The 19077-nt window shown below is 39.0% G+C and overlaps 1 protein-coding gene across 3 annotated transcripts; it reads left to right on the forward strand.

The window, feature by feature from the left end:
* The first annotated feature begins 694 nt into the window (after positions 1 to 694).
* On the forward strand, positions 695 to 19077 carry LOC149813419 (uncharacterized). Of its 3 annotated transcripts, XM_089991594.1 has the most exons (7): positions 711 to 1281; positions 2492 to 2778; positions 2899 to 3562; positions 3666 to 3860; positions 3955 to 4106; positions 18611 to 18721; positions 18850 to 19077. In XM_089991594.1, exons 1-7 carry the CDS (start codon positions 1165 to 1167, stop codon positions 18908 to 18910), a joined length of 1587 nt encoding a protein of 528 aa, XP_089847720.1. In that variant the 5' UTR covers positions 711 to 1164; the 3' UTR covers positions 18911 to 19077. The 3 variants fall into 3 exon arrangements, with proteins under 3 accessions (XP_089847718.1, XP_089847719.1, XP_089847720.1); XM_089991592.1 differs by having other exon boundaries at positions 695 to 1281; positions 2492 to 3562; XM_089991593.1 differs by having other exon boundaries at positions 704 to 1281; positions 2492 to 3466.

The following is a 19077-nucleotide window of genomic DNA, read 5'->3' on the forward strand; positions in this document are numbered from 1 at the left end:
TGGGCATCACAGATTTTGTACTGAACTCTATCAGAACCAGCCTACCTTGTTACCCGAATTGACTTTTTGATTTAACCCTGGCTCATCTAAGTCCTAAAACCTATCCTAGGTACAATGAAACTCATTAGCTGTTGATGTGAAGCTTTTACAAAGATGAATTTGTAAGAAGAGATAGGTTTACTCCACTGTGGTAAGTGTCACTATCAATCAACCAATTTGTACCCAAAATTGACACAAAGTCCGGTGAATTTGGCTTATTTTTTCAAAAAATGCTTAAAATTGTAAAAATAGTTTTAATATTTTATTGACAAGTGTTATGGTTGAAAACTGGCCAATTCAAAGATCGATTAAGGGTCGATAATGATACTGATTAGTTTTCTCTGTTGTATATATATATATTGCGAAAATGTGTTTTACTAATGTTACTATATTAGAACAGTGGAGGTTTACTATTATTATTATTATTTTTTATGACGAGTAACTCTCACCCAAGTGTTCACGGTTAACCGATGGTTAACCACGGACTGAGGTCTCCATTTTAGAATTTCGTTGAATTCATAGGTGATAGCTCTGCAATATTTGAAAATCATGGGTCGGTTTTTGAGATAACTCGCAAACGGTGGATTCCAGACGAAAATTTCCTCCCTTTTTGAACACCGCTTACAGATTACCTCTGCAACGCCCCCACCTCCTTCTTGCCCTCCCCTCCAAAAAGTGATGACGTCAACAATCTTCAAAAAGGGGGAACACATCGCGAAAAAATAGCAGGAGGGGAGGGAAGAATCATAATATTTGCCAACAAGCTCAATGAGATTCACAGATAAATCCTCACCAGTGTCTGTGCTTCCGTCTCCTTTCTCCATTTCTGGCCCAAACATCGGTCCCCATTCTAGGGCTTCCTGTTTCTGATCAAATCTGAAGGGTTTTCCCTTTTCATTAGGGTTTCCTGGAATCTAGGGTTTCCATTTTTCTGTGTAAGAAGCGTGAAGGCGATTTCTTTCTTCTCTGCAGATCTTCAGGAGCTGCGGGGTCGGCTTCCTTCATCTTTTTCTTTCTTTCTCTCTCTTGATCTTTGGATTCTTTTCCATGGGGGAAGAAAGGGCGTGCTTGTAATGGAGTGAGGGGCAAAGAACGTGTGTGTTGTTGTTGTTGTTGGGGAGGAAGATGGGGACGGGCTGTAGTAAGGATGGCTCGAGATCGCGCCGAAGGAGAGGTGGGCTGTTGCGGTCCTGTTTGGGAGGATTTCCGTGTTCTTCGGATCGGTTTGATGATCGCGATCAGGTCAGATCGGTTGCCTTTTTATTGTCCTTTCTGAACGATTTCCATGGATGCCGATGAATCTTGATTTCATCTTGATTGATCAATCGAGGCGGTATCTTGCGATTGTTTTGCAAAGATGGAATTTATGGAATTTTTGACTTCCGTATCTTTCGGTTTATTCATCTTGAATTCATTTCGTTGGGATAGTTAGATTTATGCATTGCAAGAGCTATTTGAAGGTCGATTTGAGTGTATATAATCTGTTGTTGATGTTGGGTCATGCGTGATGTGTATGCTAGCTGAGCGACTAGCTGAGAGAGCTAGTTAACGTGCATCTCTGTGAAATATTTGGTTTGCTAGCTTAGTGAATCACTCAGAGAACCATTAAATATGCAACCATATGGAACATTTGTGAGGAGGATCTGAGCGGTGGCCTTTGAAGGTTGTTTCATTTTGATCTCTGCAGACGTCTAGAAGGCCTACTAAAGTTGGAAAAAAGGAGCGATCTGCCATTCTTAGGAATGTTTTCTGAGTCATTGTATGCTGTGAACTTGCATAGCGTGTGGAACTTCAACAATAAATATTGGTTTAAACAGCCGAAAAACTAAAAACTGCTTTATTTTCAGCTAATCTGAACATTTTCGCTCGAAAACTTGTCCAACAAACCTCGGAAAGAAATTATATTATTCGAACGATTTCTCCCTGTTTTTCAGTCCTTACCTGCTGTTGAAAATGAAACTCGGAGGAGGATCGGTTTAATTTAACATTTTAGGTTAAAATCCTGTATATTTGATTTTTGTAACTTTGGCCAAGTTTGTTCACTAGATGTTTTAAGCATTTTCAATCGCTTTGTTCCTTCATTTTCTTTTCATTTTGAGACGCCCTTTTCACCAACTGCCTTAATCCTTCTTCTGTCTGTTTTCATAGGTTCACTTACACTTCCATCTATTAATCACATCTTTCCCTATATTGGCATTTAGCATGGTCAAAGTTACTTGCACCCATTTCGGTTCTGTTGGTTATTTTGGCTCATTTATTTACATTTTTGTTTTCATCTAAAGAAAATGGTATCTACTTTTAATGATTGCCTTTTATGTGTAGATTTTTGTTGCAGGTCTGTTTGTGTATAGCAGCTAGATGCATTATCTTGCTTGTGGCATATGTAATGAAAGTTGATATTATTTGCTCCTGGAGAACAAGTTTCACGTAATGCTTTTTTTTTTCTTTTCAGAGAAAGCAATTTGGTAGGACGGAGTGGGAACTATGCAGAGATCAGACCAAAAGGAATTCGGATAAAGTCAAGCGTCAAAATTGTGTAAAAAGTGAAGGGTTGGGAACCATTCAAATACCTCCCATCTCCTCTAGTGTAGGGCTTGATGGATGGGTTCAAGAAAATGCATCATCTGTTGACCCTGTTGATGGAAGCAGCTCTGTGCTAACTGCAAATACTCAACTGTTGGATCCCTCAAACCATTTTCATCCTCAGTCGAACCTAATCCCTGACCATATTGGCATCAGGTTGAATAGAGCTGCGAGTCTTGGGTCCTCTGAGGCTTGCTCACTTTTGTCTACTGGTCTTGAGATTTCAGATTCTACTGCATCTTGTCAACAACATACTAATGGTTTGCAATGTGGCAGCGGTATTCTTCTACACAGTAACTTATGCTGCTCTTCATCTGCACTACCTTCGATGGATTTATCAAATGGCTCTCAAGGTGTAGATCCTTCTTCTAGTGAGCTACAATCAGCCCATTCGGTGTCTGTGGTTCAAGGTCAGGACCAGGTTATGGTTCCTTTCCAGGATGGAGGAAGTCATAATTTTATTGCATTGTCTGAAACTGCTGGAAATGGATGTTCTCTAAGGAGGCATCCTGGAACAGCTAATGTTGAACCAAGGCGTGCTTGTAGAGGGACAGGAACTTTGGAACCTGCCGGGGGCAACATACAATTTGTCCGGACATTGAGTGTTGGGAGACTTCGTGATAGAGTTCTTCGAAGAAATGTATCATCTACGGGTCCATTCAATCATATTGGGGATGATGATGTGTCTAGGGATCTTAGACAGGGTAATCTGAGGCAGCTTGGGGACTCCACAACTGATGAAGTGATTAACCAAAATGCTGGAAATCCACAAACTTCCTCCAGTTTTGATCTTGCTAATGCTGACAGTTCTGTTGGGCCCACTAACAGCAGCCAGCAATTTCAGGTAAACAATCAACAACCAGGAGTAGATGCCAATAATAATAATCCTTTGTTGCATAGAGCAACATTCCTTGAACGAAGACAGAGAGTGAGTTCTCAGGCAAGTAATATAGTTTTCTTGATTCCATTTCAACTAGGATTATACACATTTTATACCTCTGCCATAACTAGTGGTAAGTGTTTTAATAGCATGCATCTTGCAGGTCCATGCTCTTCAGCGGTTGGGCAATCGATTTGAGAATTTAGTTGGACACGATAGGTCATGCATCTTGTCTGGTCACTATCGTAGTGGCCGTTGTCTGTGCCACACAAGTATTAGGACAGATAACACTGAAGATGATACAAGTACCAGAACAAGTATATCCAGAATTGTTATGCTAGCAGAAGCATTATTTGAAGTAAGAGGCTTAGTTAAATGTTCTATGGTTTAATCATCTTCCTAAGCTTATATTATGATTTCGAGTATAAGACTTCTTGCGCTATATATTTTAGGTTCTGGATGAAATTCACCAGCAATCGGTGGTCTTATCTTCTCGTTCTTCTGTCTCTTCTTTCGGATCTGTACCTGCTCCAAAGGAGGATGTAGAGCGCCTACCTGTAAAAATATATACTAGATCTGGCCTTAAGAACGAGGAAGCTGCCCAGTAAGTTGTCAATGTCCAGTTGTCAACCTCAGTATTTTTGTGCATAATTTTTAATTTGTATTTCTTTTGCTATTTCACATGGCATTTCACCAAATCCTTGGGTTCATTGGATTGCTCTCTTTGATTCTCTTACCTAAGTAGTAACTACCATATTCCCTATGTCACATGGGTACAGGTACAGGGAACTTCTAAATGTGTGTGTGTGAGTTTGGTGCTTTTTTGACAAAGTGTTTCTGTTTCCATAGTTGGGGTCAGAGTTTGAAAGAGAAGAAAAATATACTTTTCTTATTGCAATTAAAATATTAGTAACAAAGTTCAGGTTGATATGCAATAAGGCATTCTTCACATCTAATTGTTATAAAAGCCTCAATCTATGAGTCATTGGAGTAAGGATAACCTAAATAGAGTTCAAATTTGCCACATGGCAATTGTTTTACATAATTTATGCTTTAAGCTCGTGTATATCCTTTTTTTCACCAATCTATCCTTTTCTCTTTCTATAGATCATTTGACTTGAATTTCAATATGCACACCCACTTGCATCCTATAACCTTCTCTCCTTGGATAAAGAAACAAGGTCCCAAGTTTGATTTTTTTGTAGGGTCTCCATTTCAGTGATCATGGCATCCCTCTACTTTGGAACTTTAAAGTTTTCTTCATATTCTTAGGAAGAACAAAATCATAATTAGGAACAATTATATTGTAGGACGGGGAAATGAACTGATGAGAAACAAAGTCATACAAAGGGGAAGTAGAAGAATATTTCTTTCCTTTCTGGATACCTGTGGAAAGATTTAAGTTGACGTCTTGATAATAAGGAATTTTTAGTTCTTCAGCCGGTACTTCCTCTAGGTTTCTACGATTGGATATCTCTTTGTTCGTGCATACTGAGAGCATGAAGATAATTTTTTCACCTCTACAACAGATCCTAGCCGTTTCAAACTTAGGCAAGTGATTGCTAATAGGCAAACATTCAAGAGGAACTCTGTGTATCTATGGTACTGGAGTGCTAATATCAGTTCATCCAATGGCTCCTCCTTGCTTTCATCTTTGACATAGTATGGCGTGCTTGAAAAATATGACATTCATATAAAAAATTTCCTCTTGTCTATGAGATTATAACACTTGTACTTCTTTTGAGATGAGGAATATCAATAGAGCTACATCTCTTATGTCTTGGATCGAATTTATCTTTATAAACATGGAAGATGGACCTGGCAGATGCATCCAATCTTTGCAGGATTACGTGTTCTTGGCATCATTCATTGTAGCAGGAATCTGCTAGGAATAGTGAATAAGATTACTATTTGGAGTTTGGACTATGGTATCATTTTGACTGTCAATGACATTACGCATGTGCCTCCATGAGGTATTGTGTCTACCCTTATAACTGATCTTTGGTCTGTTACTATTAATGGATGACTGCATAGTCTTTTTTTTTCATGGATAAGTGATGACTACATATTTTGATTAGGAAAAAATGATTTATTATTTTCTACAACCATTTGTGTAGTTTGTGTAGTTTTTAAAAGCACTAACTTCTTTTTCTGAAGTACCTGTGCATTTGGCTGTATCACCTGTTTCCTATTACTGAAGCTCCACGATATACAACATTTGAATCCCCACAAGAAGTAGATGAATGAAAGAGTGATTTGCTTGGAAATGATTGGGTTGATTTATATGATAATTGTGTTCTTGATCCTCGTAATTCTACCTATCAATGGTCCATGACATACAACAAGTTGCTATCCTTTAGTATGTGGAATCTTGTTAAAGCAACAAACATAGGTGAAACCTTGTCTAAGTTCGCAAGGTTCAAGGGTTTGGGTTGCATATTGGTTGTCTTTATCAGCAAAAAAAGGGAGGCTAAGCTTTTGAAAAATTCCATACGATTCAACCAAGAGCTTAAGCTATATGACAAGACTTCAAGTAGCAAATTTTTCAAAAAGCATCAATCTTCTCGATGAGAAACCGCTTCATCATGTAAAATCAAATTTTCTTATGTCACCACTTTTCCTATTATCTAAAAGTCAAGCTATACCAGAGTTACCGAAAATGCCTATGGTATAGGGGAAGCGCGTTTCTCCGAGATGCGTTTCAGAAGCACAAAATGCGGCGCTTCCGAAACTCGTGGCAAAGCGCATATTCAATTGAGGAAGCACGTCCCCCTTTAAAGGGGCGCGCGTACCCCTTTAAAGGGGGACACACACCCCTTTAAAGGGGCGCACGCTTCCCTTTAAAGGGGTACGCGTTTCCCTTTAAAAGGGGGACGCGTACCCCGATAAAAGAAGACGCGTACCCCTTTAAAGGGGGATTCATTTCAGATGCTTAATTTGGAAAGACAAATTTGCTTTTTAAAAAAAAAATTTAACACGTGAATCTGTTTCTTACTATGGGTAAAATGGGTATTTTATAAAGTCCATGAAAAAACAAAACCGAAAGGGGCTTAGGGTTTTGTTTTTTCACGTATCATCCGACTCCCTCTCTCTTTCTCTCTCTCAAGTTTTCGGTGACCTTCGAGTTTCGAGTTTCGACGACCTCAAAAAATTCTGGCGATGAATCCTTTCAGGTACGCTCACTCTTTCTCTATCTCTTCTCTCACCCTCCCTCTCACACACATGTGCATGCGTAGGCAATCAGACATATGGCAATGTGTGTCTGCAGACTTCGCACATGCTTCTATTTGTGTTCATGGACGTGAATGTTTATACTTGCTTTGTGAAGTGGATGATGATAAAATGGATCAAATGTGTTGATCGTGCAGTAGCTTTATCGATTGGCAAGGCTACTGTTGTGGCAAAATCTGTCACAATAAAAAAAATTCTTCTGGGGGCGCTGCCCCCCTATAACCCCTCGCCAGGGGCGGCTCCCCCTAGACCCCTGCCTGCGGACCCGCACTGGGGGGGGGAGCCCTCGGATCCCCTAACTGCAAGGGCAAAAACTCTGAATCAGGCTCCACAACTCATCACTCACCTGTACAATAGCAATCTCTAATAATGATTTTCTCAACCCCACAACTATGGAGGAGATTGCAATCACAGCTGGTCCTACGAGGAATCTTGTTGCCATGGCTGTAGCTGTCATTCGTTTCCCACATGCTGCTACCTTGGGCTGAGATGCCATAAAAAAACCTGCCAGCACATGCTCTCAAATAATGATTGAACTGAGATGGATCTTATGCTCGTGAACTGAGATGTCTGTAGCTTTTTCATCACCGTCACTAAAACAAGTCTTGCACTGATCTTTCTTGAATTTGTGACATTGCTCATCTTTGATTCCATCTGATTACGTGCTCTTTGATCATCAATTTCACCTTTAGAAGAATGCAATCACATAATAATGTGAATAATCTATGTACGCAGAAGAAAGCGGACTCATGATATTGCGAAAATACAACTTGATGATGATGTATAGTTGTTGCAATCATGATCTTGCCTTTTGCTTGTGGTTAGCAGTAGAATGTTTTTTTCTCTTTTCTTTTTCCTACATCAGTCACAAACTCACACACAAGCCAACTTTCTACAAGTAGGTTTGTTCTTTTCCTTTGTTTAAAGCATAGTCACTTATATTAGTCTCTGGACATTATAAGCTTGTGAATAATCTTGGGAAATTTCACTTTAAATTTGAAGAAATATGAAATATAACATAAAAAGTAAGACAAGATTTTTCTTTTGGAAAAAGATAAAGAAAGAAGAAGTGTTTAAAATGTATGTGATAAAATAAAAATATATAATTGCATTTTCGCTTCCCTTTTGATTCTTATTCACTTCTCATTCGAATCCTATGTCGCTTCCTTCTTCGCTTCTTAGGTTGCTTCCGGTTCGCTTCCTAGGTTGCTTCCGAGACGCTTCCCGGTTCACTCCTAAGTCGTCTCGCGCTTCCCGCTTCCTAAAATTTTAGAAGTGCCTCGCTTCCTGCTTCCGCTTCCTCGACTGGCAACTCTGAGCTATACATCCGGTGCCACAAGTACTTACGAGAAATAAGGTAAATTAGGAAGCAGATTAAGAATGAGAATCAGAAAGGTGTTATTTCAGACTCTTTGAGGTTTCCAGAAGTGTGGGAAACAAGTAGGAGGCTATGTCACACGGACTCGGCTCCAAGGTCGCCGCACCCGCGTCGACACGCACCGACACGGGTGCGGCTCGGACTCGGTCAACCCGACCCTGGGTGCGGTCAACGCACCTAGGGTCATTTTGGTCCATTTTTTGGAATTTTTTTTTTGAATTTTTTTTTTAAAATTTTCTGGGCTACAGCTGTAAGGAAAAAAACCCATCACAACTAAAAAACCTGTACACTTTCAAGTTTTAAGTACAAAATGGGCACAACTCAAGTTTTTGTGGTTTTTTCCTGTATGAAGAAAGTGAATTATTACAGTGTATGAAGAAAGTGCTCAAAAGTGAATTATTCCTGTATGAAGAAAGTGTACAGAATGCCTTCACAACTCATCACCTGTCCCCTAATGGGCACAACTTTGACCGAGTCTTATATATATATATATATATATATTTAATATATATATAGCCGAGTCCCCGTGTCCAAAATTTTTGAAATTGCGCCGCACCCGTGTCGCACCCGCACCCGCACCCGCACCCATGTGACATAGGTAGGAGGCACTATGGGGAATTGCTTAGGAAGGGGTATGTGAAATTGTGTGACCATAGAAATCATAATTCTTAAGAAAATTATAATTCTTGAACCTAGAAATCAGGCTTCCCTTGTCAAGAGAATCGAGATTCCCATGTAAGGGACTTAAGACTCCTATGTCAAGGAACCAAACTTCCTAAGGGAATTGTGTTTCCCATCTAAGGGAATATAAATGGAAATTGGGATTCCAATGTTTGGGGATCAGGATCCCAGATCATTTTCTCTTGATGCTTCTTAAGAATCAGGATTCTTACTTTAAGTACTTTCAGTAATGTGATACATAAATGGCTGCAGAAAACTATAAGTTCTTCTTTCCTGATAGTATGCAATAATCACATATCTACAAAAAGGAAATAAAGACTACACAATCATCCATTTACAGGAATGGGTATGATAACAATCATAAACATAAGGGTAATATCTCATAGAGGTTCATGCACAATGTTATCGACAGCCAAAATGAAACCATAGTTTAAATCATCTGCCAGTTTTCAGTGTGCTTGTAAGGTCTTCAGATAAAGGAGGCTCTAATGGTCAGTCTCTTTATTAAGGCCAGAGCTTCTTCTCGATAAGAAATGCCTTAAATCATGAAATGTAGTTTGCTATTTGTTAATGTTTCAGAATGATCTCGTTAGTATTCCCTAGAAGCATCCAGAATGACTTGATCTACATTGTTGCATATCTCCTTTTCACAATGCTTATCTCACTCTCTTGATCCTTCCCTGTTCACAATCATTGCTCCTTAGTCCCCAGTCGCCATGTTTCCCCTTCAAAGCCCATGCATGAACCCTTTTTGCCCCTTCTCCATCAGGAACAAGAATAACCAGAACCAGCCTTTAAATAAGGGCGAACAATTGCTAAATCTGCACCCAATAACTTTCTTTGCCTAACAAAGGTTGGCTACATGTGAAAGAATGAGTTTTTTCCATCCTCGTTCGAAAGGGCTACTTCTTCAATGTTGGACAAAAGGATGATTAAAGAAGATTGCTTGCTTGACCATCATGCTGAGTTCTCCATAGAATTCAGTTTGCCCTTTGGCCTTGCTCAAGAATTTAGCATTGTCTTTAGTTCCAAACATAGCTCTTGGTGTCTAACTGTCAGCACTTGCCTGGCTGTTGGGGTCCGTGTAACCCTGTGGCAATGCCTTAATATGTGGTGTTGAGATTTTTTTAGCAATAATGCAAGTTGCCAGATGATGGTGAAAATAGGACTTTGGGTGTAAAACGAAATTCAAGGATCTAGTTGTTGTTTCCATATGGTTTTAGGTTATTAAGCGAACCTTTTTGAAGTGGTCAGATAATGTTTGTGAGGAGCATGTGGTATATCAGGTCTAGTCTGTACTTTGTAGTATGGCTGTTGTCTGCCTTGTTAGTGTTGGAACTGATATGTCTTCTTTGCGGCTTGACATTAGAAAAGGCACCTTATCAAGGATTAGAAAATCATGATTAGGTTGTTGATCCAGAAGCATTTTTGCTTTAACCAGAGAATGTCCTAAGCTCAATTTTGGGAGTCGGATATCAATATATTCATTTGGTTACTGGATGAGGATTAAGTTTACATGGCTGAAAACTTTGTTCGTATCTGACATGTTTTTATAAATTTTTTAAGGTTTTCCCAAAGAATACTATGTTGGAGGACGTTTATTGCTGTGAGAGTCTCAATTTTATTGAAAATATCATTATTTTATTCTTATGATATATTCAGATTTATTGGCAATGTTTTGTGTAAAAACTTCCATTTTTTCTTGTCATTTTAAATTGTCTATTTGGCAAGCTTTTCCTGAAGAAGAGAAAAAAAAAATTGAAAATCTCTTAAAAAATCATTGTCAATAGTCATTTTTTAATGTTTGCCACCATTCTGTGTTGTATATGCATTTCCTGCTATTCTCTTCAGACCATAGTTACCAGGGAAAGAAGTTGGTGTATGAATCAAGAAGTGGGTCTTGACATTGTCTTAGTTTGTGAAGTTCCACCATGTGTGTTATATATTCATATCCTGCTATTCTATCTAAACCATAGTTACCGGAGAAAAAAAGTGGGTCTGAGAAGCAAGAAGCAAATCTTGAAACTGTCCTAGTTTGTGAAGTGCAAATCATCTAGAAGCATAACAGGATCCACTAACAAGCTATGATGGAAGTGCATAGGGAGTTACATTAAGAAAAAGGTAGATAGAACATGTGTTTTGACTTGAGTGTATCTTTAAACTTTTGCCTAAAAGTACAAATCATATGTAGGTTTTATGATTTAAAAAGAAAGAAAATGCAATTTCTTAATAATGAATAGTGTATTTTCAACATCAATGCAAGTTCAATTTCATCCAGAGGAAGTGAGCTTTCCACAAAGTCTTCGAAGTGTGACAGAAGCGCGCGGCTTCAGCTTTTGCATCGAGCTTCCAATGTTTTTAGAAGCTTATGGTCACTATGCTCCAGACTACATTAGGCACCACTTCTCTCACTTGGGTGCTCCTTGTGTCAACTGGCTGTTTTTGTGGGCATGGTGGACCATAGGATGCAGTCACATTATCGATATTAATCCAGGGTGCCTTGTTGCCTTGTCTGTAGCCACCTATGTCACATGGGTGCGGGTACGGGTACGGGTGCGAAGCAATTTCAAAATTTTTGGATACGGGCTATATATATATATATATATATATATAACAATAGTAAGACTCGGTCAAAGTTGTGCCCTTAGAGGACACGGCTATATATATAACAATAATAAGACTCAGCTATATATATATATATATTTTAAAAAATATATAAAAAGATTATTTTTTTTAGTTTTTATACATCTTTTTCCCTAAAAAATGGACAAAAATGTTAAAATACATGTAATATATATATATATGTCTAATATACCCAATAGGGGTATTTTAGTCATTTCACAAGTACCCGATAAGGGGTACTTGTTATTTTCCTATGTTTTTGTATTTATTTTGCACTTTCTTTTTTCCTTTTTATTTTAGTTTTTTTTACCCACATAAGGGGGCCCACCATTGAGTTGATGGGCCCCCCAACGGTCACATTTGTGACCGTTGGGGGCTCCCAACTACTCCATGGGGAGCCCCCTTTGTGGCACTTTTTTTTAGGCCATAAGGCCACCCCTCTCTCCCTTTCTTTTTGTATATATAGAGGTGCCCCCCTCTTGTATTCGAACACTCTTGGGAGCTCTCTCTCCCTTCAATAAGAGACATTTATATTTTTATGTTGTGTTGTCTCTTTGTGGTTTTGGGTGTTATCCCTTTTGTTTGTCCATTGGTGGATGTTGTAAGTGCTTATCGCAGTCTTTATTTTTCCGCATATCTCATTACATGGTATCAGAGCCTTGTGTATGCTCTTAATTCTTAATATAGCTAGTTGAGTAGTTATATATTGTTTTTTTTCTCTTTGTATCTCTTTTTGTTTGTCTTCTTGTGAGAGATTAAATGGAAGGGGAACAAAAGATTGATCTCTCCTTTAAGCTTAATGGCTCGCCATGGAGAACAACCTCAAAGGTAAAAAACTTTGGGGATACGTTATGGGCACCATTCTGGAACCACAACTCCAACTCACCAAGATGGATGGTGATCAATAAAAAGCTCTTGAAGGAAATGCTCGCATGAAGGCCATTGAAGATCACCAATCTAAAGTGGAAGATTGGGAAAGTAAGCATGCGAAGATTCTTGCTTGGTTCATGAACAATGTGAAGCTCAAAATTTGCGCCAACATTGCTAAATTTCGGATGGCTAATGCCGCATGGTTCTTTATGAAAGGTATGTTTACTCAAAAAGACCTTGCCCGTCAATTCTTCCTCCACGAAAAAATCCGGACTATCAAGCAAGGAGAAATGAGTGTAAGGGATTACTTTAGCACTCTTGGACCCTTATGGGATGAACTATCTTTACTAGAACCAAAGTGGGCTTCTAGTGTGGATGTGGAACTAAGAAGAGAACAAATGGAAAAAGAACACTTTTTCCAATTTCTACATGGGCTTAGGCCCGAATATGAACAAGTTAGATCTTCCCTTCTTCATAGATCTAAGCCTCTTCCCTTGGAAGATGCCATAGCCAAAATATGCCAAGAAGAAACTCGTCTTGGCATGATTAAAGGAGGAGATGACGTTTTGGTCGTATCAAAACCCGACAACCATGTGAAAGCCTATAAGCCTCTACACTTTGGAAGGCAAAATAATTATAATGGCAACTATAGAAAAGTCATTTGCCATCATTGCCAAGAACCGGGTCATATAAGACCTAATTGCCCTAAGTTGAATGAAGCACCTAAAAATAAGGTTGCCTCCGTTGAAGAAGCTACTCAAAAGAATGAGGAAACTATCAAAGGGAAGGAGTATTTTTCTCTTGCTCAACTATCGGAAGCACTACAAACTCTGCTCAAGATACCATCAACCTCGGGTGCCGCCATAGCTTCTTCCTCTCTTCCAGGTATGTCTTCTTGGATCCTTGATTCTGGAGCTTCCTTTCATATGACCCCTCTTGAAAATGAGCTTTTCGATTTGTGTAATAACTGTAAAAACTCCTATGTTTCAACTGCCGATGGTACATCTTTACAAGTAAAAAGTTTTGGAACTTTAAATTTTTCCAAAGATTTCTTTGTGCCAAACGTGAGAGTGGTACCTCAACTTAATTTAAATCTCCTCTCTGTTGCTCAAATATGTGATCATGGATGTGAAATCTTCTTCTCAACTACGGATTGCTCTATACAGGATCTCCGGTCCGGGAAGCGGATTGGGCAAAGGCCATAGAAGGGGAGATCTCTATTACATCAGCAACTTAAAACTTTCCACTAACTCTTTTTGTAACCATGTACAAGATAAAAATATTGAAATTTGGCATCAAAGACTTGGACATCCAAGTTTCTCAAAAATGTACTCTTTTTCATTTGGAAAGAAATTTTGTAATGAGAAACATTTTGTTTGCAAAAGTTGTATTTTTGGCAAAATAAAATCCACTCCTTTTCCAAATTGAACTTTTGTGTCCAAAAGACCATTTGAGTTAGTCTATTCGGACGTTTGGGGTCCTTCTCCAGTCATGTCTAAAGGAGGATACTCATATTACGTTACTTTAATTGATGACTACACTAGGTATGTGTGGATCTACTTTCTCAATTTAAAATCCAAAATCTTTAACTTCTTCAAGAAATTTCATATGATAGTCAAAAATCAATTTTCAAGTAATATCTCTACTCTTAGATCTGATTCGGGTGGAGAATATCTATCAAATGAATTTCAAAATTATTTAGAACTAAATAGAATTTGTCATCAAAGATCGTGTCCTAGGACTCCTCAACAAAATGGTTTAGTTGAAAGAAAGCATAGACACATCATGGAAACCACTAGGACACTCCTTATTTCCAAGGAAATTCCAAAGAGTTTTGGGCTGAAGCCGCCGTAACCTCAACTTACTTGATAAATAGAATGATATCTTCATCCTTACAAAATACATATCCATATTAAAAACTATTTGAAAGAACACCCGATTTCAATAGATTAAGAATTTTTGGGTGTAAATGTTTTGTCCTTACACATAAAAGAGACAAATTATCTCCTAAAGCTATTGAATGCGTTTTCTTAGGATATGGAGAAAATCAAAAGGGTTTTAGATGTTTTGACTTGAAAAATAACAAACTCTATGTATCCAAAGATGTAACCTTTTTGGAAAATGAAAATGATTTTATGAAAACTAAAGATATTGACGAAAGTGAATATGCTTTCTTATTTGATCTTCTCTCACAAGAAGATGAGACTTCTCAAGAAGAGGAAATCTCTAATGAGTCGTTAAATGACCTAAAGGATATTCCTCTTAACAATGTTGAAAATGAAAGTGATAGACCAATCCAAACCTATGTTAGGCGTGGTCAACAAGCTCAAATGAGCGCCTTAGAAAAATACTCTCAAGGGTCCAACATAAAAGAAAACTCTTTAACGATATCCGGCCGAATCTCCAATCCTCCTAATAGGTTTGTTTCCTATGAGTCTCTAACTCCAAGGTATAGAGCGTGTCTAATTGCGTTACACTCATTTCATGAACCTTCACTTTATAATGAAGCCAAAAACATTCCCCAATGGGTTGAAGCCATGAACTTAGAGCTTAGTGCCCTTGAAAAGGCAAAAACTTGGAAAATAACTTCATTACCCACTGGAAAGAGATCGATTGGATGTTGATGGGTCTTCAAAATTAAAACTAAAAGTGATAGTTCATTAGAACGCTATAAAGCCCGATTAGTAGCAAAAGGATACGCTTAAGAATACAGTATAGACTATAAAGAAACTTTCACACCCGTAGCTAGGATGACTAGTGTTAGGACTCTTATCGCCGTTGCGTCAGTTAAAAAATGGCCTATCTATCAACTAGATGTTAAGAATGCATTCCTAAATGATGAATTAAATGAAGAGGTTTACATGGATCCTCCACCAAGAGTATCTATTGGTAAAAATAGAATTCTCAAACTTAAAAAGGCATTATATGGTTTGAAACAAGCCCCAAAGGCTTGGCATGATAGATTTAGTAATGTAATGACAAGTTTGAATTTTCGTTCATGTTATACTGACATTGCTTTGTTTGTGAAAAATGCAGGGTCTTCAGTAGTTATTCTACTACTTTATGCTGATGATATGATCATCACTGGAAGTGATGAGCAAGGAATTAATGATATTAAGAAAGTTTTAAAAGAAAATTTTGACATGTCTGACCTTGGTTTCTTAAGATATTTTTTAGGAATTGAAGTGGTGTACTCTCTTTGAGGGTACATTCTCTTTCAGATGAAACTTGTTGCTGACATTTGTTCCAAGTCTGGTATCTCCGATGATAAGAAGAGAGAAACCCCTGAAGTCATCAATGCAAAATTAAGATTAGAAGATGAAACACCTCTCAAGGATCCTACTCCCTACCGTCAACTTCTTGGGTCTCTAACCTACTTATCCATCATTCGGCCAGACATAGCTCATGCTGTCCACTCTGTCAGTCAGTTTCAACATGCACCTACAACCGTGCACATGAGTGCAGTCTTAAGGATTGTCAGATACATCAAAAACACCATAACTAAGGGAGTTTTTCTTTCCTCCTCTTTATCACTTGATTTAATTGCTTATACTGATGTTGATTGAGGAGAAAATCCCAATGACAGAGTTTCAACTACGGGTTTTTGTGTTTTCTTAGGTGACTCTATGATTTCTTGGAGATGCAAGAAGCAACACAAAGTATCATTGTCCTCAACGGAAGCGGAATATCGTGCTATGGCCACTACAACCATGAAACTTGTATGGCTAAGAAGTCTCCTCAGTGATATGGGCATTGTCATCTTTACTCCTTCGAAGATGTGTTGTGACAATAAAAGCGCAATTTATATTGCAAACAATCACACCTTCCATGAGCGTACTAAGCATATCGAGATTGACTGCCATTATGTACGTGATGAATACCTAAGAGGAACCATAGCACTACCTTACGTCACATCCGAGTACCAGTTGGCGAACTTCTTCACTAAAGCCCTTGCTGCTCCTCGTTTTTTGTTTCTCCTTAACAAGCTTTCGGTTATATCCCCGTAAAGCTTGAGGGGGGTGTTAAAATACATGTAATATATATATATATATACCCAATAGGGGTATTTTAGTCATTTCACAAGTACCCGATAGGGGTACTTGTTATTTTCCCCTGTTTTGTATTTATTTTGCACTTTCTTTTTTCCTTTTTATTTTAGTTTATTTTACCCACATAAGGGGGCCCACCATTGAGTTGATGGGGCCCCCAACGGTCACATTTGTGACCGTTGGGGGCTCCCAACGACTCCATGGGGAGCCCCCTTTGTGGCACTTCTTTTTAGGCCATAAGGCCACTCCTCTCTCCCTTTCTTTTTGTATATATAGGGGTGCCCCCCTCTTGTATTCGAACACTCTTGGGAGCTGTCTCTCCCTTCAATAAGAGACATTTATATTTTTATGTTGCGTTGTCTCTTTGTGGTTTTGGGTGTTATCCCTTTTGTTTGTCAATTGGTGGATGTTGTAAGTGCTTATCGCACTCTTTGTTTTTCCGCATATCTCATTACAAAAAATAGACTCGGTTAAAGTTGACTGAGTCCAAAATGTGGATGGACTCGGCCCCGGTGCGTTGACAGAGTCCGACACTTGGTTGACCGTGTCTGCTCCGTGTCCGAAGCCGCACCCGTGTCGGGGCGTGTTGATGCGGGTGCATCGACCTTATAGCCGAGTCCGTGTGACTTAGGTAGCCACTAATGGTGCATGTCTAGCTGATGAGGTGAATGCTTTAACTAGTTCCACATTTATTAGGTGATTTGGAGGACAGGAAAATTTTATCAAGTGAGCATTTTGACTAGGGTTGCTGTCACAGTACTCCCTCAAGTGCTTAACTAGACAATCTTCCTAGGTGAATGGTTGGATGCTTTTTAGCCAAGATGGTTTTGTCATGGTCAAAGCTGTAGCCTCTTAAGACTAACTCATTTGCATCTCTATGAAGGGTGACTCCCCATCTTTGGTTGGGTTAAAGTGTTGGTGCTTAGAGGTTGAAGCTAACATCCTCAAGTCCAACAATCATCTGCTGCATATCTAGATTGTAGTTGATGGTCTTAGGATGTGATGCATCACCTATGTCACATAGACACAGCAACCAGGCAGCCGTATCTGTGTCAACACGGGTACCGGTACCAGACACATCACGGGTACGTGCTAGTCTGGATCGGGTCGGGTTCAACCTCGACCCAGCCCCTTTTTGTTTTTTTGCCCTCGGTGAAAGGCAGAGAGGAAGAAGAAAAAGAGAGGAAGAGGAGGAAGAAAAAACAGAAGGAAGAAGAAAAAAAGAAACAGGAGAAGGAAGAAGAAGATAAAGAGGAAGAGGAGAAAAAGGAAGAGAAGGAGAAGGAGAAGGAAGAAGAAGACGAAAGAGGGAGAGGGAGAGAGAGGGGGGGGGGAGCGTATCTCTTCTTCTTCTTCCTGCAACAATCCGAGAGAGAGAGAGGGGAAAGGGCATGCCTCCTCTTCCTCTTCTTCTTCCTACAACAATCCGAGAGAGAGAGAGAGAGAGAGAGAGAGAGAGAGAGAGAGAGAGAGAGAGAGAGACTCACCTTCCCCTTTAATTTTCCCTTTTATAAGAGAGAGAGAGAGTTTGGGTCTTGATCCACATATGACCTAGACCCAAACTCTTTCCTCTCTCTTATATATATATAAATTGCCGTGTCGTACCCAGACCTGTACCCATGTGACATGGTGCATCACCACAATCTTCCCATGAAAGTCCTCTACCTATTATGAGGGCATCTATCTTTTCTCCCTGTATTGTGGAAGATGTCCAACTGTTGGTTTATGAAAGAATTCTTTGTTGATGCGGCTATCAAGTAAATTTCACGCTCGTTTCTGGAAATCACACAACCCTGTATTAACTAGTCTAGAAGAAAACTCGAATGAATTATAAGATTTCAGACACTCCACCGAGAAACCTTTCCTAAGCTTTTTTTTAGCAGCATCTGCGCTATAGGTGTGGTCAAAGCACCTGATGTTTGTTTGTGTTTTTGATTTACTTCAAAAAAGCTTGGGTTGCAAATGGAAAGAGGAAAAGGAAGGAAAGAAATTTACTTGGTCTGAGTTGCTCTAATCTCTAATTTAAATCAACCCTTTGACTTGGGGAAGCTGATGTAAGTCAAAATCAACTTACACTTTCTGTTGAGCCTGTCCAAGTCAACAATCGGGCCATTCTGATATTGTTGGAGATAATTCTGTTAGATACAGCATATCATTTACCTTGCATCGATAGTCTCCCACATGCATCACCAAGTGCAAGTTCTGTAGAATATCTGTTCATAAAATCACAGTAGTATGGCTCAACGTCTAATCTTCATGGACATGTTTCATGTTCAGATGCCACATTTGCCTTGTGGAGTATGACGAGGGTGATTGGCTGAGAATACTCCCTTGCCACCACGAGTTTCACCAATCATGTGTAGATAAATGGCTGAAAGAAATTCATAGGTATGCTGCGTGTTTGCTGTCTATTTCCTGATCACTTTGAAAATCATCTACTCTTTTATTCGGTTCTACTTGCTTAGTTTGGCACCACTATGGTTAGTTTGATTGTTTTCTCCTGTTGGTCTCTGCAGGGTGTGCCCACTTTGCCGAGGAAACATTTGTTTATCAGATTCTTTGCCATTGGAGAGTTGATTGAAATACAAACAGATACAGTGGCTATTCTTCTTTATGCCTCGTCCATATAACTGTACCAATAATACAGCCCATGTTTGTTATAGATGATTACATTTATGGATCATCTTCATCATTATTATCAGGCTGCTTTCTTGGTGGTTTAATTGAAATTTTCCATTTCAAAA

The sequence above is a fragment of the Nuphar pumila genome, chromosome 16 (genome assembly GCF_984573655.1).
Source record: "Nuphar pumila chromosome 16, dmNupPumi1.hap1.1, whole genome shotgun sequence".
Classification (NCBI taxonomy): Eukaryota; Viridiplantae; Streptophyta; class Magnoliopsida; order Nymphaeales; family Nymphaeaceae; genus Nuphar; species Nuphar pumila.